The sequence below is a fragment of the Leuresthes tenuis genome, unplaced genomic scaffold (assembly GCF_036924035.1).
Source record: "Leuresthes tenuis unplaced genomic scaffold, fLeuTen1.0.hap1 SCAF_5, whole genome shotgun sequence".
In the NCBI taxonomy this organism is placed as follows: domain Eukaryota; kingdom Metazoa; phylum Chordata; class Actinopteri; order Atheriniformes; family Atherinopsidae; genus Leuresthes; species Leuresthes tenuis.
Window position 1 is genome coordinate 7,821,087 of NW_027325359.1, and position 26,031 is coordinate 7,847,117.

Sequence of the window (26,031 nt, forward strand, 5' to 3'; positions counted from 1 at the left end):
TCTGGCTTTGATCCCAATGATGGCAGAAAAAAAAGACCCAAAGTGACCCAATCTAATTGTCAATTATTAATAATCAAGACACACATTGTGTGTTTACACTGCGATGTCAGCTGATTTAAGATATTCCTCAAAGTGTACTTCTCTTATTGACCTTTTACATACTGTAATATTTTGTTTCCATAAATGCATAAATACCAACAGCTCTACCCTTCAGTTTCTAATGCATAATTTCCACTAAAACACTCCATCTCTATGAGACAAAACTTGTACCAAAGCTACAGAGGGCATTTTGTAACATCCTGAATAATATGGTCTGTGACGGGTAAATTGTAAAATTTGTGGAATGCATCTTTGGAATTAAGCTCACATACTTCATATCATTGGAGGTGTACAATGTTGTTGAACAAAACAGCCGAAAGACAGCTTTAATTGAGTCATAAGAGATCAGTAGCATCAGCTGTTGTTCGCTTCATTGTTGTCAGATAGCGTCTTTCATGCTAGAATCCATTCTGTCTTCACACTATAATTATACAGGGGAGAGAGGGAGCAATAAATCTGATAACACACACACACATATACTTAGGGGTATAGACTCATGCAGAGAAATGTTGGAAGAGAGATTAGATTAAACAAGCTTCTCTGATCTGTGGCATGAGAAGGCTGTGCTCATGTATCAACCAGCCATCTAAGCTGGCTTATCCTGATACAACCAGGGGCATGCACGCACATACATACATATAACAAGTTTACTGTGCGATGTAAGGAGGGAGGAGGTTGGAAGAATAGAAGGGTACAGTCTCAAAACAATTCTATATCCCTTTTAGTCATGGATTGGCTTTTGCTGTGAAGCAGAAATGACTCCGAGCCCTTGTTAAAAATGTCCCCATCTACACTAAAGATCCGCTTTGCAGTCTTTATACTTTATGGTGCTAACACTTGCAAAAGTTTTTCATAGTGCAGCCCCTGAGCTTTAAGATATCTCCAATGACACTTGGACTAAGTTACATATCTCCACTCTTTGTCCTCTTTTTTTCTCTTCAAGGAGCACTGATGCCCAGATGGTTTGTCCCTCCATGTGTGGTCCAGCTCAGCTCTCCCTGACTGTTTCATGGGCCACAAATAGAACCAAGCATCCTTGGCCACTGCTTGACTCAACCCCTCTGCGCTCTGTACACCTCACTCTTGGCCCCTCACCCCTAACCTTTACCCTCAGCCCCTCACTCTCCTCTGTCTCACTCTCTGTTGAGTCTCTCCTCACATTGTGACAATTCCAGCCCTCCCTTAGCCCAACATGGTGTCCCGTATTCCTTCTCTAGTCTTGGTTATGATGTGTCAAGGCACCTTGCTCTCAGACCCACCTCAATTACGTCGAGAGATCCGCATCGAGGGCGACCTGGTACTCGGCGGCCTTTTCCCAGTGCATGAGAAAGGAGCTGGAATGGAGGAGTGTGGCCGTGTTAATGAAGATAGAGGAATCCAGAGGCTTGAGGCCATGCTGTTTGCCATAGACAGAATCAACATGGACAACACTTTACTGCCAGGGGTCTCCCTTGGGGTCCACATCCTTGATACCTGCTCCAGAGATACGTATGCATTGGAGCAGGTGGGTGAGCATAATCAGTCTGCACAGACTCAGCTTGTTTCCCAACAGGAGATGATTCTGAATGTTATTTTTTATCTAAAGTTTATTCTCCCTGCCAGCTAAACAATACTCTTTTCACATATATGTGTGTTAGGTGTTAGAGTTGCATAGCCAGGAATCATGTTGCATTATGGCAGCGTAATAACATAGTAATAAGAAGATAATAATAATAACGAGGTAATAATTAATTAATGTAATAAAAAAATAATAATAACCAAGCAACTGCCTATTATTAGCAATACGTATATCTGGGAAGGAAGTCCAACCTGCAACTCCAAATTAAAACCCACAGGGTCCAAAAGGGTTTGTTGCTAACACATATAACTTACAACTTATTGTTCTAGATACAGGTAGGCATCTATGTGCCTACCTTAAAAAATTTAAATTGTGCATAATAATCATAAATCACAGATACAAAGTGGTCAACTACTTGTTCTGCATTACATCTCGTGGTAATATTATACTAAAACTGAAAAACAAACAAAGAAATACTGTTATGTATGTATATAGTAATTGTACATATTATTGTTAATGCATTTTTTGTCAGTCAAGCATGGGTTTTCTACTATACACTTACATTTGGGGAAACTGGGACTTTAAAGTGGAGTAGAGCGATGGTTGACCTCTGCGGGTGATGGTTCACAAATGACTTTTTGATCAATCTGAGGTCACACCAGAAACACACGTAAGTAATTAAATTAACAAAGCCAAAATATGTCAGTATTGTCAGGAATTCATTGTGGAGGCCAGACCCAAGTAATCTGCAGCCACTCACAATGTACACAGGTTCAGAGAGAGAAAAAAAAGTTCATACTCATTCAGCACAATCCATCTTCTTCATTCACATTCAAGAATATAACAGTGAGTCTTTTGGCCCAGTTGGAAGTGATCAGTTCAAAATTTCATGCAGAATACAGAGATGATTCACATGTGCTAAACATGTTCACTCTTTATAGCCTATTCGTATCTGACATTGCAAAAACGCTGACAGGGCAGGCATTACCACAAACTGCAGTATAATTCCCTCCTGATCATTTCAGTTAACCCTCAGTTAACTCAGTTATGGTACCCAAATATTACTATACCATTATCAAATGTCACTTCCTCAAGATTGCCTCTAATTAAAAGTAATGAGTAATTACGTGACTGATGTAGACTTTTACCTGATTATTGCCTCTGTTGCTAGAATGTATTTTTTCTATTTATTTTAACTTCAAAAATTAATCTACAGTATTTACAGTTGCAATAAATTTTCTTAGTAATTAACAAGAGTATGAGTATGCAACATGTGATTCAGGTGACACCAATCAAACCCTCTGCAAAAGTAGATCAGTGCGACAAAGGTTTGTCAGGCCAATGATTATCTTGTGCTGTTGGGGTACTCGACCTTTTGCCACATTTTGAATTTAAAAAGTTTCCTATTATTACTGAGCTATTCAGGGCTGATGCATCTAGGGATGCTATGTAACGAGCATTTTAACTCGCTGAATAAACCCTGAATTCTTCACATTTAGCGTCTTTAAATGGTTCTGATTCAATACTTGTTTTGTCAACATAATAGAAATATGTTATATCTGCTTTGGTCTCAGAGGAGTTCATTTGCGATTTGGACTCTGTACTGAAAGCATTAAAAGCCCCTGGTGTGCAGTGATGGATGTTTATAGTCTCTTCAAAAAGACAGAAACTATCCATTATGGAAAAAAAAATCATAAACATTCTGTGTTCATTTATGCGACACAATTCAACGGCTGATAAAGAATTGATAGAAATGATAGGCCATATGGTACACGGTATGGCACACACTCGTGTGACATGAAATATCTATGTGCATGTGTCTCCTAGGCTTTGGAGTTTGTAAGAGCCTCCCTCACCAAGGTGGACGACACAGAGTTCATCTGTCCAGACGGATCTTACGCTCTACAGGATGACAGCCCACTTGCCATTGCAGGAGTCATCGGAGGGTCCTTTAGCAGTGTCTCTATACAGGTAAAAAAAAAAATATATATATTATATACACAGAAAAATAGAAAAGAATTATTAACATATTTCATCATCTTTCCTGGTAGCTTTTTTTTTCCTTGCTAAAGTTTCATGAGCAATTCTGCAAAGGCGGATTCCAGTGGCATGTTCTAGTTCTCAAGTTCCCATGTTTATGTGACTGCATGCAAGTGTGCATTCTCATTTGGTTGAATCAAGTTCAGTCAGAGTGTTCTTGTGTGTTTCTACAGCTCTTGTAGCTCTTGTCACATAGATGGTTAATTTGCATAGTTTAGCATAAAACCTCTTTCTCCCTTACTCCTCTGTGAATGCACAAAAGCCTCCTGCTATCAGTCTTTAAATCCCTAATCTCTGCAACAGTCTCTCTGTCTTTTCATCCTCTGGTCTTCTGTATTTCTTGTGTTTTATATTGCTTTTTCCTGCACGTCTGTGCTCTCTTCCATCTCCTCCCTTCCTTCTCTTCTTTTTTTCTCCATCTTAATATGCATCCAGAGGTGCTCAAATGCACCCCCACCCCACCAGCACCACCACCCACCCTGCTTTTTGGGGAAAGTTCAGTGTGTGCTGACCTCAGCCCTCTTCTTCTCCTCCTCCTTCCTTAGGGAGCCATTGTTAACATATCTGCTCTGCCACTTGTCCTTCATCACACACACATAATTATCCTTTGTTTTCTTACTGCTCAGACTTGTTGCCCTTTGTTGCCTTGGTCGTTGTTTTTTTTAACCTGTCTTTTCTGAGGGCACTGCTGTTTATGAGGCCTTAACTTTGCTTTGCTTTTTGATCTCCTGCCAGTGAATCTAATGCAGCTACTATTTCATGCTTCTCTATTTGGCCAGTCTGTCTGTTGCTTCTAAATGAAGTAGAAAGGAATTATTTTATGTTTATCCATGCACTCCAATGCCTCAGAGGCATTTACTTAGCAGGCATCATTCCTCCATCACATTCATTTGTGTGTATGTGTTTCTTAGTTTATTCCCATGTGTGAGTGTTTTTGAGCATGATCCAGGTATTACTCATGTTGTGGGTACCTTAATCTGTTTACACACTCACATCATGGAGATGTGCCTTCCTTGTTGGGAGAAATATTTAGTCCCCATTTTTAGTTTTTAAGATGACAACATAAAACAAACTAAAAGAAATGTCATGTTTAAGTTAAGGTAGGGAGGTACTGGTTAATGTCTTCTGAAGTTATGATGCATGACTCTGTGTATGTGTGTGTGTCTGTGTGACTTGCATTTCAAGCAGAAAACACACAATAATCTACCCCTCCACTGCACCATTTCTTCTTTTTTCCATTTGAGTCCTATCACAATCAGCCCATTCCTACTGTACAACTCCCTTCCCTCCTCCCTCAAAGGAAAGAAGAAGCTTTCACAAACAGAGTAAACTCTTTTTTTTCTTTGCTCAAGTCCCTGCAGATGGACCTCTTATTGTAGGTAGTCCTGGTCTTTGGTCATTGGCAGATCACAGAGCGATGCGGTTACAATTTGCACCTGTGAAGCTGTGACCTTCCATGACATTTAAGTCAACTTCTAAATTAATGCTATAAAACCTGCCTGAAGAACTATAAGCAGACATAAGTGTGACTGCATGTTTATAGGTGTGTGTGTGTATGTTTTTATGTCACTGCAAGTGCTCGTGAGTGAGTCGACCTGTGTGTCTTCTAATCTTCTCCGTTATTAGCCTGTGAGATTCTGACATGTTGTCAAAACAGCTCATCAACTGAGCTATGACTGAAATATAGAAAAACCCAGAGTGATGCACTCTGGAGGGATTAAACTGAAGCAAAAACGTGTCTGTGTAGTTTATTAGGGTATATACAAGTTTGCTAGTGTATGTTTACAAGTCTTTGTGAAGATGAGCATGTCTTGCAGTTATATTTCCATTGTTTGTGTAACAGCTGTGACTAAAATTATAAAGAGGGGAACAGGACCAAACCTCAATGAAACAGGAAAGGGGGAATGTTAAATTAAATCTAGGAAGACGAAAACATTTTCATGATTTTGTGAATGAACTCCTGAGGATGTCTGCAATACATACTATCCTGTCACAGGGGAAAAAAACCATCTAACGAACAATGCTAATCCCAGATTTACATAGTTTGGGTTGAGCAGCTATACTGGAGTTCTACTATTTAAGCCTAAGGGTGTTTTGACAGTGGTTTGGCGCCTGGAATTTTATTCCAAATCAAGCTGAAAAGTCTGAAAATCCAGACAAACTGAGTTAACTGTAAAAGCCCTTTTAGTCTTCCAATGGGAAAATACCAGAGACAAAGGATTAAGAACCAAAAACTCTCTTTTATGCACTTCAATTTATTTATATCAAAGTTTATTGCACTGATATGAATGAATGACTGTGATACCTTTCAAGATTACTATAGGGAACAAATCCTAAAGTGTGCAGATAACACTCTAGTGTATCTTGGGTAAATCCACATTTTCTTTAGCACAGAAATGTTTTCATAACCACAAAAAATGTTTGTTTTGATGACAGTTCCTCAGTGTCTCCCAATTTCCTTCTCTTTGTGTGTACATTCATACCACTTTCAAGTGACTTGTTAAATTAATTGGACATTAACTAGCTCTGTTGCTGCCACCTCACAAAACATCTGTGCTGTAAATGTTACAATAAACCACTTGACAGCGTTAAGTTTTTAGTTCTATAGAATAATGCGCTTAAAGGCTTATTGATAACCTTTTCTTTCAAACTGTATATAGCTGTAATAACATCCATTTCATATCCTCTTATGAAATCTACTCAAAGGTCTTGTATTATTAATTACAAAACAAATTAAGCTTAAAACAAGTGATGCTTCTCATCCAGGCTAAATATAATGTGTACATCACTGTGATGTATTTAAGAAACATGTAGGGCAAGCTTTGAATGCTTTCACCTGATTTATAACTCATTTTACTGTATCCTTTCAGGTTGCCAATCTTCTCAGGCTCTTTCAGATCCCTCAGATAAGCTATGCTTCAACGAGTGCCAAGCTCAGTGATAAGACACGCTATGATTATTTTGCCCGCACTGTACCACCTGACTTCTACCAGGCCAAAGCTATGGCTGAGATCCTCCGATTCTTTAACTGGACATACGTGTCCACCGTGGCATCTGAGGGTGATTACGGTGAAACTGGTATAGAGGCCTTTGAACAAGAGGCACGCATGAGGAACATCTGTATTGCCACTTCAGAGAAGGTAAAGACTGGGACAGAATTTAGTTGTTTTGTTTTTTCTTTTGTGGTGCAATCTACATGAATAAAAGAAATTGAAAATGGACAAAAAAGGACAAATCTTGTGTATCACTCTAATGCAGTAACAATGAACTAGACATTTAATTAGTGAGTCTGTAAAAGTTTGTCTTTATGATTTATCTCATCTTCTGCTGAGAAGGCGTTTAATATTACAGTAGTGTTGTCAGTTATGAGAATGAAAAGTATAGCTTATCTTATACTTTCATAGTCAAATTTTTCATCTCATTTGCTGCAGAGGTATATGTTGGTGTGAAGATGCAAAACACAATTAGCTTTTCTTCCATAATGATGAAAACTTTAAATGGTTTATATCAGTGTGGAAGGGGCATTAACAAACTCCCATTACATGCATCCTCTTTTTGTCCAGGTTGGGCGTTCAAATGCTAAGAAGTCTTACGAAGCTGTGATCCGCCAGCTCCTTCAGAAGCCAAATGCCCGCGTGGCTGTCCTTTTTCTGCGTAGTGATGATGCCAGAGAGCTGCTGGCAGCTGCTGCCAGGCTTAACATCTCCTTCATATGGGTGGCCAGTGATGGCTGGGGTGCACAGGAAAGCATTGTCAAGGGAAATGAGGTCACTGCTGAAGGAGCTATCACACTTGAACTGGCTGCCAACCCCATACCAGAATTCAATCGCTACTTCTTAAGTCTAAATCCTGTCAAAAACCATCGGAATCCCTGGTACAAGGACTTCTGGGAGCAGCGGTTTCAGTGCTCCTTGGGAGCGAGTGGTGTGGGGTTGGGAGAGCCGTCTCTCCCACCATGTGACACAAACTTGTCAATGGACAAAAGATACTTTGAACCAGAGTCCAAGATCATGTTTGTGGTTAATGCGGTGTATGCCATGGCCCATGCCCTCCATAATATGCAACGGAGCCTGTGCCTCAACACCACCAAGCTGTGTGACAGTATGAAGGCCTTGGATGGGCGCAAACTCTACAGGGATTACATCCTTAATGTCAGCCTCACAGGTAAGAGAGCAAAAGCATGATGATGAGAGTTTAGAGTCCCAGATAAGGGGTTGAAGGTGAATCAAGAGTAAAAAGAAGTGAATGTTGGAAAGGAAATGCAAAAGATAACCAAAAATAAACAGGATTGTGGGTGCTGTACCTACTTAACAATCTTGTAATGGACACATGGCTGCTGTCCTTCTCCTAAACCTTAAAACATATAAGACTACTGAAATAAATCTACTTAATTGCTTTGTATTGTCAGAGCCAGCTTGCCAATGACACCTACTACCCATGCGTAATTGATGCGACACTACAAAGTTGCTTTGAGGTATGAGAGTAGCAGTTAATCCGCCAGCCATATTCTCCTCTCTTGCACTAATGAGATTGTGTGTGTTATAATAGCTCCTATAGTAGGCTGTCTGTCTGTCTGTCAGTCTCTGAAGAGTTGAGAGAGCAGAGACAGAGGATTGGCTTGACAGACAGATTGTGTACAAAGGAAGTGTTATAAATAAACTGCTGTGTCTCAGGGACTGACACAGGTTTAGAGGTGCTTATCCTCTACCAACCGTGACCAGGAGCTAACATCAAAACAGCCAAACAACATTAACACAGCAGCTTTGCCATGGGACGCTGGGGAGAGTGAGCAGGGGGGATGGATGGGGATGGATGGAGGACGAGAATATTGCATCATTCACTGAGGGAGGCAGGAGGGAGCTTACAGAAAAGACTGGCATGCTGATTAAAATGAGAAGAGAGAGTAAGGAGTAAGGTGAAAAGGAGTAAGACAGAGAAAAGTGATTGGGAGGAAAGGATGGAAAGAGCAAGTAAGCACTGAGGCAATTCCAGAGTGGGACAGCATGCGTCAGCAGAAGAAGAGAATTCTCTTTGAAATTTTCCATCCTCATTTTCTGCAATGAATCAAAAGATTTGACTTTTCGGTGTGTGTCTGCATTTCAATTTGAGAGTCGATAGATAGATAGATAGATAGATAGATAGATAGATAGATAGATAGATAGATAGATAGATAGATAGATAGATAGATAGATAGATAGATAGATAGATAGATAGATAGATAGATAGATAGATAGATAGATAGATAGATAGATAGATAGATAGATAGATAGATAGATAGATAGATAGATAGATAGATAGATAGATAGATAGATAGATAGATAGATAGATAGATAGATAGATAGATAGATAGATAGATAGATAGATAGATAGATAGATAGATAGATAGAATATGTATAGGAATAGGTATATGTATATGTATATTCACAGGTGGAAAGTTTCAAAATGGGGTAGAATTTGGGAGAGAGTGAGAGCTCCCTTCATATATATGGCTTATTAGCTTTCTCCTCTACATTTTTACCTACCACTGTTGATCCCCTCTTTTTACTGCTGATAATTGCATGCATGTCCTCATTCAGAGAATCTGTATCGATAGGATCTTGATGACAATGCAGATTAACTAAGTATGGGAGCAGCTTTTCTTTTCAGTTGTTGGTTTGCCTTGAATGACTCATTCTCACTGCTGTACATATACATCTTCCCATCTACAGTATGTGAGGAGGAAGCTGAGGTGAGTTGAGGTTGAATGTTGGGAGTAAATACTGCAGCATCACCATCCGCAGTGCTCTCAGTCTGAACTAGAAAAAACAACATTCCTCAGCCCTCTCTGACTCTCTCCTTTCTCCTCTTTTACATACATGCATGTTCCCTGTACAGTTTTTATACAACATCAAAGTTTAATCTCTCTTCATGCCTCCAGATGTACTGAAGTTCAAGCTACTCTCATTAACTTTCATTCACAATTCAGCAGACACTGTCATTAGCTGTGATTAGGCTGTTCTGTTTTACTGACAGTGTATGAGATCCAGTGAAGGAATGGATTGGAGAATTTTCATATGCAGCTCTCATCTAGTCTCATCTCACTAGTTGCTATGGTAATGAAGCAGACGGTGTTGCCAATTGTTGAGGTGATCTGGTAGATGATGGGAACCACTCCATACAAACTAGTAAAAGACAGAGGAGCATATTTGTGTATTTTTATGAGTACTTGCCACATACTTTCAACACTAAACACAGATATACATACGCAAGAGAGAGACACAGACAAAAATGTGCAAAACAGTCAGCTTTTTTTGCAAAGAGGCAGCTTGAAATGCTTGATTTTCTACCAGCATGAAATTGCAGACACCCCCAACCCACACACTTCTCAGAGCCATCATTCAACTCCCACCCACCCACCTCCCCGATCTGCAGCAAACAGATCAGTATATACACACATGCACACAGTCTTCCGTTCAAATAGTGGTGATAGATGTGATATTCCCCCTTCTCTGCGCTTGTGTGTGTGTGTCTTTGTGTGTGTGATATGTCTGTGTTAGCAGAGGCGTTGTGCCTTCAGGGCCATATTGAGCACAGAGCTTACTCCAACGTTTAGATGCTAGAAAACAATCTCTACTCACTCTCTGTCTTGTTTTTACTTCCCTCTCTTCTTCTGTCTCTCCATCTCTGTCTTCCTCTGTCTCTCTGACATTTTGTCTCCTGATCCCCATCCTTCCATCTTTCTATATCTCACCATCTCCTTCCTCTTTCTCACTCAGAAAGTGTGCTACTCTGTACATTCAAAAACAGCACATCCCACTCAGACATCACAAGGTTGCTCGCCAGCCTCTTAGCACTGGTCTGTTCCTCCACTTTTTCACTTTATTCATCCTTCTATCCATCCTCCATCTATTCTCTCCATCCACCTATATCTCTACTGGCATGACATTAGTTTCTTGCATTTCCCCTGTGCTATCTCCTCCCTTCTCCACTGTATTCTTCTGCCTATCCTTCCTTGTCACTTCCCTCCTTTCTTTACTCTTATCTTGTCTTGCGGCTCATCCTCCATCCCGGCACCCCCTGTTTTTGGCCTGCCATTTCTGTCTTTTGTCCCCTCTATCTCAACACCTTTCTTTCGCTCAAGCTTCAGCCTAATGCTACTTCCCACTTCTCTCCCTTATTCTAGACTTTCTTTACTCCACCCTATCTGTCCTCTAGTACTCCTGCGAGGCCCGTTGCTGTTTGACCCAGCGCATCTGTCCCTTGAGAATGAATCCAAAGGGAGAACAAATATAGCCAATGTGATCTCCCTTTGTGTGCATTTGTGACATATGAGTACGCGTCCCTGTGTATCTGTGTCCTAACGCTAAGGGATTGGTGTGTGTGTGTATTTAGTCACACACTCACAAACAAAATTGTCCTCTTGCTCTGAGCCTTTTTACTTCTCTCTCTACATTTTGAAATTACTTATTTCTATTTATCCCTGCTGTCCCCCTTTGCCTGCTCCATGTTTCCCTGCCTTTAATACCCACAATCCCCAGTGGGACTCACTTTAGCCTGACATGGCTGAGGACATAATTAATTTTGCAGCTTTTGAATAGAAAGCCTGTTTTCATCATTTTTCTAATTAAGCTAGAATAATAAGGTGTTTCTCAGGTTTGTGGAAATGTGAAAGTCCCATGGGTACTGCAGGTTATCTCACCTAACTTCATAATTTTCAGTGTTTTGCCTTATTTGATATTCTATGGGAATTAAGACATTTTGAATTGTCAAAGAATTGAGTTCTCTAAGATGAAAAGTATTTCCCATTAATCTGCTTTTTTTTCTTTCTTTGCTGTAACTTAGAATATTATTTTGCTAATTATGTGAGACACTGCATCTTGTGAAGTTTGGCTATGCAGCATAAATGAATTGGGAAGAATGTTGCTGAGAAAATATTGCCCAGTTTTGGATGCACAAAACACTTCAAAAGCATGGCAAGTCACTCAAAGCAATGCATAGTGCTGAGAGCAAAGTCTGCTGTGGGTCTCAGCTGGACAGGGCAGAGCGAGGAGAAAGTATTGTGTGGTTGAGATGACACAAAATCATTTGTTTTTGGTTTTGCTTCTGAGTGTGCAAAGACTCCGCAAAAAAGTCCAAGTACAGGTTATTATTACAAAACACTCACCATGTCCCTCTTAAAATGACTGAATTGGTTCAGTTTGTGGTTTATCAAAGTCACATTCTCTAGATACACGCTGCAGGAAGATGCATGGCTGGTTCATTTAGGCATATTATAATTAACATTTGTATTATAATACATGTATTTACATAACTATCTGATTGCTATTACTTGAGATGACATCATCATTTTGCATGATCAGTACACTAATTTCCCTTCACCTGTAGAGAAACAGCTATTTGAAACTAAGAGAAATGTTCTCATAACTGTTTCATGTTGCTTACCACACTTGTGCTAGAGTTGTATTGTGTTAACTAACACCTGAATGAGTGTACCCAGTTTTTCATACACTTACTCTGCATGTTGGTTTAGTTTTTCTCAAATTAATAATGCACACGTGCACAAAAAAACCCCAGCAAAACTAACCAAGAACATTTCACAAATCAAAACATCAAACAAAACACACAAAAGCGAAGACTTGACAATAATGATTTGCAAAAGACGACACAATCAATAATAAATCAATAAAGAGAAAAACAAAACATCTCACGGTGCACAATGATATGGTATTACTGTTGGTATTGGCCCACAAAGACTTTAACACTGACATATGGGATTTAATGTCAAACTTGGCCTGGTTGTGGTTAATTTCACGATTGTTGCTGGGTGAGAATCATCCAAGCTTGTCAGTTATTAAAAGTAAAATAAACTTGTAGTGTGTCCACCATGATCAAGATGCTAGTTGACTATTTACTGGCCCTAATTTCTGGGTGCATAATACAACAAGAGGTACACATAATGTAGCGTTAAAGCGGTAGCATTCATTTCACACATTTCTGTGAGATTGGTATACCCCTAACAATAGGTGTCGTCGTGGCCGGGTAAAAAGTCCAAAAGTCATTTTGCCACTGTATTTCACCATATTGTTTCCATTTATTCTAAGACAGTGATTTATGGAGAGAATGTCGCCCATCAGTCAGACCAGGACCACTTGTCTCTGCTCTCTGCAGTCTGACGCCTCTCTGACGCCTCGTCTTGATGACTTTCACATGCTCTAACTTGTACTTTCAGAGACTGTTTTGATTAAGCCATTTTGTCACGTCAGCAAGGTTGCTTATGTTGGCTACAAAGAGGAGTCACCAGTGCTAACAGTGTATTTGCTCTCTGAATTGATCTATTTGAGGGAAGTCAAGGACACAATGCCATCAGATGGGCCTGTAGTCTAGACTACTGTTATCTCTTTAGTCTGTATTATATGTAATTACCACATGCAGCTAATTAGACTTCAGCACACATCTAATGTCCTAGTAAAGCACAGTTATGATAATTAGCTCATGGCAAACTCTTTCTGCAAGTGTGTTTTGCTGTCAAAGAAGAAGATAGCCTGGCTTGCTTATTGCTTGGTGTTATTAGCAGACTTTATTATCTGGCAACTTGCAGTATAATGGATTAATATCTTTCCGTCATCTCAAGATTTTATCGGCACATTCTTATTGAAATAACTTTCATTTTAGCTGTCAACTAAACATTTAGCTCTGATATGAAAAGACGACTTGACACCCAGAATTTCCTGTGACATAGAGAGAAAGAGGGAAGATAGAGAGTTGTGCTGTCTCTGTGATTTATGGATTTCATAAACCCTAACCCCCTCTGCTGCCATCTGACACACCATTCTTCTCTGAGCGCACTGAGCTTTCTCAACAATAGGACAGCTTTAGCCCTTGTCAGTGCTGCCTGCACACACATACACACATTCACACAAATGCACGCAGACTAACAGCAGGGTCAGAGCTTGTGTTCTGTCAGCACAGCCTCCCACAGTGCTCAGAGCAATACGTTAGCTATCATACTGTAAAGTAAAACTTAATGCAGCTCCCACTCCCATTTGTGTGCACATCCTCGCAGACACATGCGAGCACACTTTTCAGCCCGACAGCTTATTTGCAATCTGTGTTTTGATTCTTTCTACTGATCTCAAGCTGTGTGTATGGAGAATGAATTTTGCCTGCATATTCTGCTGTTAACTCAAGCATACAGAGACACAGGAAAGATATCTCAGTATCATTAATGCTGCTACACACTGAGGACCAGAAGTCTTGTTATATGTTGAAGAGTGATGCTTTATAAGCCCAGCATACCCTGTACTATCCATAGTCACATCATCATTTGACAGGCAGCAGCACATAATACATATCTCTGTGTGTCAGCAACACAGAGTTGATTGCTCTGCTGTAAGGACAGATGTGGCATCTTAGGAGAGACATACACTTTGTCAGCACTAACAGGTCCAATACTTCCTTCTTGACCTGTCCATACATATTTTCTCCTTTTTTATAGTTTCAGTATCAAACCAGTTTCACAATCTCCTCCCACATCTTCGGGGTAGATGGTAATTCTTTCAAAACAACATATATACAAACCCATTTGGCAGCTTCAGCAGTGTGACTCCCTCACAGAGGAAACCCAGAGGCTAATTCTATCAGTGTGTGGGTATCTATTACGTTGTCCAGGGATTCAATCCTATGCCTTCATGACTTTATGGTTTTATAGACAGTTTGTTAATGATGCATTTGGTAGTAAACTTTATCAGATAGGAAATTGGGCCGGCAATTTTATTCTCATGTGACCTGCGGGAAGGATGGGAAGCCAGTGATACACATATCACCAAGCATCACAGGCATTTATTGTCTCTTTGCAAATAATTTTAAAACTGGCTGGTAATGAAAATGTTATTCCAATGGCCTTTATTCTCTGTTCTGGACTCCAAAGCTGAGCTGACCATTGCTTATTGTCTCTGTTCCCACTTCAGCCCAACAGAAAAGATCAATGAGGCATCAATGGCATGATTGTTAGTGATAGTTTAGCTTTGTTCTCTTTTTCCACTGGCTTTATCACTTTTTTCTCTCTTCTCATCCCCTTACAGCACCCTTTTCTCCCCCAGGCAGTGAGACAGTAGTGAAGTTTGATACCCAGGGGGATGGCATGGGCAGATACAACATCTTCAGCTACCAGCGCTCTGGTGAACGTTACGGTTATGTGCCAGTAGGTGAGTGGGCAGAGACTCTGACTTTGAACAGCGACCTGATTCACTGGCCCAAAGAGGAGGTGCCCACCTCACAGTGCAGTGACCCCTGTGAACGCAATGAGATGAAGAAAATGCAGGCAGGTAGGAGTGTGAATTTTGACAATTTTCTCTTGTCATAGCAACATACCAAGCAGTGCTGCCTTTTGAAAAAAGAAAAAAATATTCTGCCAATATTCCTGTTTCCCAGGTGAATACTGCTGCTGGATCTGTACAGCGTGTGAGCCTCATGAATACCTGGCAGATGAGTTCACCTGCTCACCTTGTGCCCCTGGTCAGTGGCCCTCTGAAGACCTGACATCTTGCTATGACCTTCCTGAGGACTATATAATGTGGGAAGATGCTTGGGCCATTGGTCCAATAACCATCGCCTGTGTGGGGTGAGGAACAAAGAATTTTCAAATCAAGTCAATTTTTTCAAAAGGATTTATAGGCACTAGTTGCCTTTATTTGACAGTGGGTTAACAGGAAAGGGGGCAGAGATAGTGGGGGAGGATGTGCAGTGAAGGGCTTGAGGCTGGGACTCGAACCCGAGCTGGCTGCATTGAGGAACTACAGTCTCTGTGCATGAGATGCCTGCTCAACCAGTTGTGTTATACAGCACCCCTCAAATTAAGTTTCAAAACTTGCATGAGGGATAAAACTACTCTCATTAAATTTGATATGTGCTTAGCGGATGTAGCAAGAGTTATAACCACAGGGTCTAGAATCGTCAACTGAGGCTCAGTCTAAGAAGTATTTGTTTTAAAGTTAATATTTCCATACCTGTACATTAGCCCACTTTTTTTCTTTCAGGAAACCAAACCATATGTGTTTAATGCACATGCTGTACATAATAATTGTATTTTTTTTAACACGTCTGACAAACAGTCTGAACACATGTCTGGCAGACAGTCTGAATGCCTTGTTTCCTGGCAACAGAGCTGGAATTTATGTATTTTCTTCCTCAACCCTCACTACACATTCACTGGCCACTTTATTAGGTACACCTTGCTAGTAAAAGGTTGGACCCCCTTTTGCCTTCCGAATTGTCTTAATTCTTTGTGACATACTTTCAACAAGGTGTTGGAAACATTCCTCACAGATTTTGGTCCATATTGACACAGTAGTTGCTGTAGATTGTCGGCTGCACATCTATGATGCAAATCTCCCATTCCACCACATCCCAAAGGTGCTCTATTGGATTGTGATCTGGTGACTGTGGAGGCCATTGGAGTACAGGGAACTCATTGTCATGTTCAAGAAACCAGTTTGAAATTATATGAACTTTGTGATATGGTGCATTATCCTGCTGGAAGTAGCCATCAGAAGATGGGTACACTTTGGTCATAAAGGGATGGACATGGTCAGCAATTATACTCAGGGAGGCTGTGGCATTTAAACGATGCTGAATTGGTACTAAAGGGCCCAAAGTGTACCAAGAAAATATCCCCCACACCATTACACCACCACCCTGAACCGTTGATACAAGGCTGGATGCATCCATGCTTTCATGTTGTTTACGCCAAATTCTGATCCTACTATCTGAATGTCGCAGCGGAAATAAGAGACTCGTCACACCAGGCAACGTTTTTCCAATCTTCTATTGTCCAATTTTGTTGAGCCTGTGCGAATGGTAGTCTCAGTTTCCTGTTCTTAGCTGACAGGAGGGGCACCCGGTGGGGCCTTCTACTGCTGTAGCCCATCTTCTTCAAGGTTCGACATGTTGTGCGTTCAGAGATGGTATTCTGCATTCCTTGGTTGTAACAAGTTATTGGAATTACTGTTGCCTTCCTATCATCTCAAACCAGTCTGCCCATTCTCTTCTGACCTCTCACATCAACAAGGCATTTTCATCCACACAACTGCCGCTAACTGAATATTTTCTCTTTTTCAGACCATTCTCTATAAACCCTAGAGATGGTTGTGCGTGAAAATCCCAGTAGATCAGCAGTTTCTGAAATACTCAGACCAGCCCGTCAACAACCATGCCACATTCGAAGTCACTTAAATCCCCTTTCTTCCCCATTCTTCCCCATGCTTGGTTTGAACTTGACCACCTCTAAATGCTTGAGTGCACTGAGTTGCAGCCATGCCTTGAAACAGTGTTAACCAGAGTGAAAGAAGAGAGTAATCTTCTACTGTAGGTTAACATGGTTCTCATCAACCCTGCCTACCTCTTGTTGGTTGATAAAGCTAATGTCTGTGCATGACCACAAAGAAGTTCATGCATGTGTCCTACAAGTAAACTCAGAAATGTATGAAAGATATATAGAAAATGTAGAAAAAAACTGAAATTTTCCAGAAATGTAAAATTGTATTCTATTTTCCAGGGGACTAGGTTGTGACATATGATGACATATACTAATATTGCTGATAAAAGTTACCAATTTTTTTAGTAAATACTACTAATCAAATACAGCGCTCGCTTATGTTCACCGTTTTGGCCGATGCTATTAAGGAAACGCTTCACTTCTCATCTTTATATCTCATCTTTATATAACAGAATATTGATAGAAACAACATGACACTGATCTTCTGTGACTGCTCAACTTCCTCCCTGTCTGCAGGTTCATATGCACTGGCCTGGTGTTTTGGGTGTTTGTCAGACACAACAACACACCACTGGTCAAAGCATCGGGAAGAGAGCTGTGTTACATCCTCCTCTCCGGAGTGTTTATGTCATATGCCATGACTTTCCTCTTTTTGGCCAAACCTTCTCCTGCCATCTGTGCTCTGCGGCGCCTCGGCCTGGGTACATCATTTGCTGTTTGCTACTCTGCCCTCCTTACCAAAACTAACAGAATCGCTAGGATTTTCAATGGTGTTAAAGATGGTGCTGGTGCAGTGAGGCCTCGCTTTATTAGCCCATCCTCTCAGGTGAGTGAGTTCAGCTTTGTGTCCCTCTATCTACATCAGCCAGATAGATGGATAGACTGACAAACAGTGGAGCTAGATGGTCAATCTTCTACTCATCCCTTCTTTTTCAGGTGTTCATCTGTTTGAGTTTAATCTCCGTTCAGTTAGTGATGGTGTCAGTGTGGCTGCTGCTGGAGGTTCCCGGGACGCGACGCTTCACATTACCAGAGCGACGACAGACTGTCATTCTCAAATGTAATGTACGCGACTCCAGCATGCTGCTGTCACTGGGATATGATGTGCTCCTGGTCATCCTGTGTACTGTGTAAGTGTTACACAGATGATTTCATTGTCACTCGTAATTGTGAATGATGATCCTACTAAAGTGACTCGTGTTTATCACCCTGGCCCATTCAACCAGCAGCAGTTAATAATATTGATATAATACCAGATAATGGTATTTTCTCTCCAGGCAATGTCTGTCCTATCAGAAATGTGATTCTCTTCCTATAGGTATGCCTTCAAGACCAGGAAGTGCCCTGAGAACTTCAACGAGGCCAAGTTCATCGGATTCACCATGTACACCACTTGTATAATTTGGCTGGCCTTTCTTCCCATCTTCTATGTCACATCCAGTGATTACAGGGTATATTAACATACTGTATACATGCATGCACAAGTGACAGGTCGTGATCATGATGACTGCTAAAGATGGAGCTTCTGCTAATTTAGATTTTTAAACTGCAAGTCCAGGAACAATATATAACAACCAAAGTGCACAAATGAAGCAAGTCGGGAACTATACACACACGGTTTCATATCAATTGTATCAACAAGAGAACAGTATCAATCCACTATGACAGTGTATTAGGACCACTATAGGTAAAGAATATATACTGTATATGTATATGGATATATACATTCAAGGAATTAATTTGTAAATTTATGAGAATTACGATTTCTATATGATATGATATGATCAAATAATAAAGACATTTTGCAATAAAAGAAATCTAGCTGCCTCTGCACAAAAGCCTCATTGCATCATGAAAAAATAGTATTATGGTTCTGAAGCTAAAATTGGGAGAATGAGCCAGTTTTTATTCCAAACTGATTCTGAGACTTGACTAAATGCCTTCACCTCCGGCATATAATATAAAGCACACAGCAGTGCCTGTGGTGTGATATAAAGTCGTTTCATCTGTCTCATAAATTTGTGAATTTTCTCTCAGAAATGTAATCTTCAATCCTGTATATTTACAAACTAAATCTGGGGAAACTTGTGCTTTTTTATTGTAATGAAGATCCCTTTTCCCTGGCTCTGTATTTTCTTCTTCTTTAAAGCTCTATGGCCCTAATATACTGTCATCAGTAAAAACTCAGTCAGAAAGGCAAATAGCAAACTTTTCCAAAAATGTCCAGTTACCTTTAGACTAAACTTAAAGATTTGCTGTACTTTTGAGGAATCACTTCTTGAAGCATTTTTTACTCCCTCAACTTGACTGATAAAGGCAGGCAGATAATAAAACAGGGACAACACTGGTGCTGTAGCAACTTAATTTCTAATCCTATCGGCAGATGTCCTAACTCTGCAGTGCAGGCGTGACAAAAAGATAGACTCTGTTAAACTGCTGACACAAGTCCAGATTTAAGAGGAGCGAGTGTTCACCTAAGCCAAACAAATTTTAAGCAGACACATATATACCTTCACGTCCACAAACATCCATGAACACGCAGACAGTATTTCAAAAGGCCCAAGAGAGGAGTGCTGAGGTCAGTGCTGCCAATTTGATTCTTGTAAGAAAAAGAAAAAGAAAAGAAAAATCTTTCTGGTATAAGCTTTTTTTTTTTTTTTTTGCTTTGTAATCTTACTTTAGGATTAGTCTGTTCACAGTTGTAACTTGACCAATATGCATACCCACATATACACAGTATTTACACAAACAGATGAGATGTTGAAGGGTTGATTACTGATTAATGCGCTCAGCTATGATGTGAGCTTACTTGGAGTTGCTTTAACACTTATAGCAACGATTAAGGCTATCTGAATGGGACATAGAGCAAACAACTCTGCAGACCTGTGATCAAGAGAGTAAACTGTACTTAACACACATTGATACAATGAATCACAAAGAATGATGTTAAAGCTACCAGTAAGAGAGTGTTCAGTTTGGCTGCTGTGGTCTCTGCTGACTGAGTCTTCTATCGATTGATTCTGTAATTGTTATCCTCAGGACAGTAACAAGGTCATAAAGTTGGACAACAGAGTTGTCCTCTCACCTCACATGCCTCATTGGGTTAACACATGCATAGTGATGGACTCTTCTGGCAATATCTTAAATATTGTTAATTAAACTGACATTATTGTATTATCTATAGTGATAACTTTGAAAAATGTTTATTACTATAGATTATAATCATCAAATTAGTTCTTACCTGCAGCAAAATTAGCATAAGTTTTATCCATCAAAGTCCAGACACTAATTACATATTGTCTTTTTAACCCCTTTTCTGCAGGTTCAGACCACTACCATGTGTATCTCGGTCAGCCTGAGTGGTTTTGTGGTACTGGGCTGTATGTTTGCTCCCAAGGTTCATATTATCATGTTCCAGCCACAAAAGAATGTGACCAGCCACAGGCTCAACCTCAATCGCTTCAGTGTCAGTGGGGCTGCCACCACATACGCATCTCATGGTAGGCTACAACCAATCCCTTTACTTCTAAAGCAATGTCAGTTTTCTTCTGACAGATCGGTGTCAAAGTTTCTGTGCTGCCTAATTTATCTTTTTAATGCTGCATTTAAGCAAAATTCTGCTTTTACGTACAACCTCTTTTGATGACAAAATGTAATAAACTGCAAATCATTCCAGTCCTACATTTGATTAGAAATCATATAATATCACACCATCTTTTTTTCCACCACACAGTGGGCTATTCAACCTGGTGAATGAACTGTTGGGGCCAGAGTGAGGTCAAATCGAACACAGCCTTTCAGAAATAAATGAGGCATCCTAAAAACACTTTCTGATTCTGATGAATCAAAATATCAAATTATTTTTGTTTAAATCATAGAGGCCATATACTTCAGGTTTAAATGGGGAGGGACCATATGGCTTGTTTAAAAGCCAGTGTTAGAGATGCTATTATGTTACATTTATTCACATGGCATGAGTAACCTGCATCTGTGAAGGCACCATTGATGCTGAACAGTACACTCAGCTTCTGGAGCACCGTATGCTGGCACCCAAACGGCATATTTCCAAGGAAGGTCTTTCATATTTCAGCAAGAAATGGCCAAAACACATTCTGTGCACGTGTTACAACAGTACCGTCAGTAGAAAAAAACTCAAGTGGCCTCCCTGCAGTTCACACCTGTCACAATCTGAAAACATTTGGGGATTTATGAAATGAAAAATACAACAAAGGAGCGGAAATCAATAATACAAAAACATTTCACTGTCAAAACAGTTTTTCTCCTCGGTTTTGGAAACTTTGTGAACTGTTCTTTAAGGAGCTATGAAACACAGCGGTAAAAACTCCCTTGTCTCTTGTCCCACCTATTTCAAAAGGCTTTGTTGCATTAAATTAATAAAATTAGTTAGTACCCATTTCTATACATTTATAGTTTAACAGTATTTCTTAAACTCTAATTCTAATCAAGGTTTACTCTGTAATCTTGCAATACTTTATTATAGATGTCTGTGACTTTTGCAAAAACTTTTAGGCGGTACTGAAGTAAACACAGGTTATTCATACTGAAATTACAGAATTATTACAGAAGATCAAAATGAGGATGTGGGCGGGCTTTGTGACTACCAGTATTGTCCTGGGGATATCTTATTCTGGTTGGTATGTCAGCATACAGGCGGAAATCAGCTTAATGTGACTCCAAAGCTGCCTTTGTTGAGATCACAAGATAAAAACAACACGATGACATTATCTTATTTGGTGCATTTTTGAATTTACTGTAGGGATAAAAACATCAGTGACAAACACACTGGTGTATTCTATTAGAAAAAAATATGATATTCCATTTATGTTTCTGTGTTCATATCATTTTTAAATACAAGCTGGATAGTTTGATGATTATATACAAAAATCAAATATCTAAGAAGGCCCTGATGTCTGTCTTTCTATTCTGTCATCATCTTCTCCTTTCAACCTTTGTGTTAAATATCTTTTTCTAGCTTCTGTCAGCGCTAATTTCGTCCCAACTGTGTGCAACGGGAGAGAAATTGTCGACTCCACTACTTCCTCTCTGTGACCACATCCAGTCCACTCCCTAAATCTTGCCCTTCGACTGTTAGCCAAATGATGAACATTGTCTCCTCCAGCTTTGTTTCCCCAAATCATACACACACACACACACACACACCAACATAAACAAGTTTACATATACACATACATACGAACACCTTCCTTCCTCGTGGACTAGAACTGTATCGTTTCACAAATGTAGAAAGTGTGTAACTATAATTAAATTATTTTCTAGGGATGTATATACATGGAATCGACACTGTTGTACGTAGAGAAACTAAAGAACAAAAAAAAGTTTATAGGAGGAATTTTTGGAGCCTTTGTTTTGATAGCTTTGTTATGATGCTATGTAAATAGACATGCGCTTAATCTTGTTAGGAGGATCTGTGTCCCTCAGTCTGGATGCACATTTGTGGCTCTGCTTGCCTCACCTGCAATACCCACGGACTTTTTATTCTCATGCTTTTTTGTAGGTCTCATTGTAATAACCAATAATGTATGCATTTCTAATGTCTATCTGTACATTTGTATATTATACTACTGATGGTTCAAACAGCACAATGTTAAAAGTCTTGTAACCCTAGAATGAATGTGACAAAAGCATAAACTGGATAGGCTACAACAGCCGGAATGGGAAAAAAAACCATCCATCAAAATCATCTGCAATTTTCAGTTTGAGAATTCATCTTATCACATATTAACAGATGCATGTTGCATCCTGGATCTGTATGACAACATACTTTGGCTGTTTTTGGCAGGAAAACATGTTTTGCTTTTGATACAAATGTTCATTTTTCTACTTCTAATTATGGAATCCCTTTATCTAAACGGCCATAGTTCCAGCAAAGCAGTATCTCACACCCACTCTTACACTGCTGTTTCTTTGAAAGATTGCTGTGATTAATTACTAATAATAACAAAAAGCTGAGCTGAAAAGATACAGTACAACAAACGCATTAATTTTAGCCTCAAAATTGTCGACACAGACTGTGCTGCGGTAGTTCACTCAACAAGAACAAATCAGTGTCTTACCCTGTAATTATGAACTTTGTGTACTCAAATGACACAGACCCTGATGGAGGAAAATGGTCTGCTTTGATGAACACATGTTGATTGTTTTTTCCAACTACAGGGCAGTAGTAGCTTCTTTTTTTTGTGCCCCATAGATACCATATGTGGTGATGTTTTGAATATGGCTATGTGCCTTATTGTATGTTTTATAGGTAGATGTTGTTAGAGATCAGTTTTACATCCCCTGCTCCAAGTCTTTGTTTGGTAAGTGTAAAAGTGCCCTCAGTATAAAGCACATGCTTCAGAGCAGTGGTATGCCAGTACATCTTATTCTGGAGCAAGCCTTCTGCCATTGATTGTTTACCTGAGGTAATGGAACAGCGATTCTGAGAATTCCCTTTCTTATAATGACTTTCTCCACCACCCTTCTTTCTCCAGTCTGATACTGAAAAGAGAGATCATTTTTGATACACAGCCATCACACAGATTTTACTTTTTACACCTTAGCAGTTCCAGTGACAGAAAAGAGGTGAAGAGAAGTATATAAATATTATTAAGACAGAGTCAGTGACTCGTAAACTTATCGAAGTGTGCAGTTTACACGCCTGTGTTAATTGTCTTGACATTGGGAGGCACAGTGGAGCAGCTGGCTTTGGCAGTCCCAGAGAGGAAGCAGAGCACACAGTGTCAGCTGCCTGCAAATCCCAGCTAACAAAAGGATGTGAGAGCAGAACAGTTATGCATAGTATAAATTTAGTTTATTAAGATATCCATACATATTCAAGTGTGGCTGGAAATGTTGCAGAACCCCTGCTGGATGATATTCATGTGGTGGAATAAATGAAAAATTATATAAAGACTTAAGTTGTTATATGAAAAGACAATAGTCTAAACTAGAGGACTAATTTTGCAAATTTAATTTTAAAGAGTTTAATCTCATGCAACTATTTGTTGAATTTAGGATGGTAGTAATTTATTAATAAACTGATCTTAAATGTTTACATATAATATGCTGTCTGAAATAAAGTGTGACTGTTACATTTGATGTTTTCAACAAGACAAGTGATCAGAATTACTTTTTTGCAAGCAATTGAAATGTATTTTGTCCATGTTAAAAATCCCACTGTAGCTACAGGCTGAACTTTTTAGATATTCATCTTTTGATTGGTCAACACCTTCGCACAGCTGTCCTCCAACAGTTCCCTGTGATTATCACACTGAATGATAGATTGACAGAATTTCAGACATTGCTTCAAGATGAGCCGACCTACATTGGGGCATGTGTGTAAGGTGCAGAGAGCAGCAGAAGAGAGCGACGTGGCAGAGCAGAGGGATGCTGCTGCCGGATTATGTAAAGCACTCCCACAGCCCAGAAGTCGCAGCACTTCTATGGAAGCTCAAAGCATCTCAGAGATTCGCAGTCTTTGTTAGAAGAAGGCTTAGCCATTCACACAGTGGTCCTGCTCTCACAAGATACACCCTGCATGGCAGGTTGCTATGGACAACCACCACCACCACATTCTCTGCTGGAATGTCTATTTGTCTGCATGAAGAGAAGGAGTGGGAGGAGGGGTGTGGAGTGGCCGAGAAAAGGGGAAGAGAAAGAGGAAAAACGGGTTGTTGGTTCCGATTCAAATTGGCAGTGACTGATGAGATTTGGCTCAGTGAGGCCCTGTGCTCACGGCTTTTAATGGCCGCACAAACGGATCACTTAACCCTGATTCTCTGCTCATTTAGTCCAAAGACTAGTCTGAGACAAATCTCACACTCTTCCTCTGACCCTTTCTCTCACAATCCGCTTCACCCCTTCAACCTTTCCCTCACCACCTTTTATGCACCTCATCTCCACACTATGTGTGAAACTTGCTACCAGTCCATTTCAGCCAAGACCACCTAAGCCAGAGCAATAGACTGGTGGCTCAAACTTGAACTGGAGCACTTGGATCTGGGTGCCCACTGCAGCATATGCCATCGAGGCTGCCTTGAGGAGAAAGCATGTCAGACAAAGGATTTGGTGGCTGAATGGGAAAATTAATTTGGAATTCAGCTTTAAAGAAATTGCATCCGTTAAAAACTCATTGCCTTTCTGAATTTATCATCTCATATACTCAATAACTTTATGTGAAAACTTCTTAAATTGGCTTTACTCATGAATATCCTTTTCAAACAGCTCTCTGCTATCGTTATTGTTCCTCTATTCAGGCTCTGCCAACTGCCATGTGTTCTACAAAGGCCTCAGTGCTGTAGCTCCTTCTATATAATAGAATGTGTCCTCGGCCTCTGGGCTTTGAAATGAGACAGGATCTCTTCAGGCAAAATTAAGCTGAGGTCAATTTGTAGTCTGGAACTGACCAGTCGCAAAGCAATAGTTCCGTGTTTATGAAATGTGCAATAATGAGGCTGTGATGACATCATAATAAAGAACATGAAGCAAACAGTTGTAGGTGTCTGCTCATCCTTCCATCTGATGTGCTTAGAAAATGTAGTGCAGTGGGTCTGTAAATCATAGCTAGGATCTAAATGTTGAACACAGGTTTAACATCACCAACCGTTTCACACACACACACAGGCTCTATTCATAGTGTGTGCTGGCAAATGTTGAAAGATGTGCTCTAACACTCTGCCTCATCTGTTCCCTGAGTGACGGCCCTCCAATTAAACCATCTACTGGAGTGCTCCCTGCTTTAGGACAATGCATGCCAGTGTCAAGGCTTAATCTGTTTAAGAAAGAAAGGCTGAACATAGAATAAAAGCAAAAAGAAAAAAGGAAAAGCCTTGATAGGGAAGCATGAAAGATGAAATGAAGTAAGCTTTCAAAATTTTGTGCTGACAAATATGTGCCATAGTAGGTTTGCTTTGTTTTGTGAAAAGTGACTATGTCACTGTGTTAAGATAAGAAAAGTGTTAAGGATAGTTTTGCATGCTTTGGCGTTTTCTTTCTAATGCCTTTATACTGACTAATTTACTTAAGGTAGTTATATAATATAATTTCTATAGTCCACATAATC

At 39.9% G+C, this 26,031-nt stretch overlaps 1 protein-coding gene across 1 annotated transcript in view; it reads left to right on the forward strand.

Moving 5' to 3' along the window:
* grm3 (glutamate receptor, metabotropic 3) overlaps positions 1-24,248 on the forward strand; it is a 39,302-nt gene extending 15,054 nt beyond the window's left edge. The window contains exons 3-13 of the mRNA XM_072385735.1: positions 1,043-1,603; positions 3,485-3,628; positions 6,568-6,837; positions 7,261-7,861; positions 14,758-15,000; positions 15,107-15,296; positions 17,466-17,775; positions 17,886-18,079; positions 18,268-18,400; positions 20,272-20,449; positions 21,943-24,248. Of these exons, the coding sequence (XP_072241836.1) occupies positions 1,292-1,603; positions 3,485-3,628; positions 6,568-6,837; positions 7,261-7,861; positions 14,758-15,000; positions 15,107-15,296; positions 17,466-17,775; positions 17,886-18,079; positions 18,268-18,400; positions 20,272-20,449; positions 21,943-22,019 (2,652 nt within the window). The 5' untranslated portion in view covers positions 1,043-1,291 and the 3' untranslated portion in view covers positions 22,020-24,248. The remainder of the gene's footprint in view (positions 1-1,042; positions 1,604-3,484; positions 3,629-6,567; positions 6,838-7,260; positions 7,862-14,757; positions 15,001-15,106; positions 15,297-17,465; positions 17,776-17,885; positions 18,080-18,267; positions 18,401-20,271; positions 20,450-21,942) is intronic.
* Positions 24,249-26,031: the final 1,783 nt, after the last annotated feature.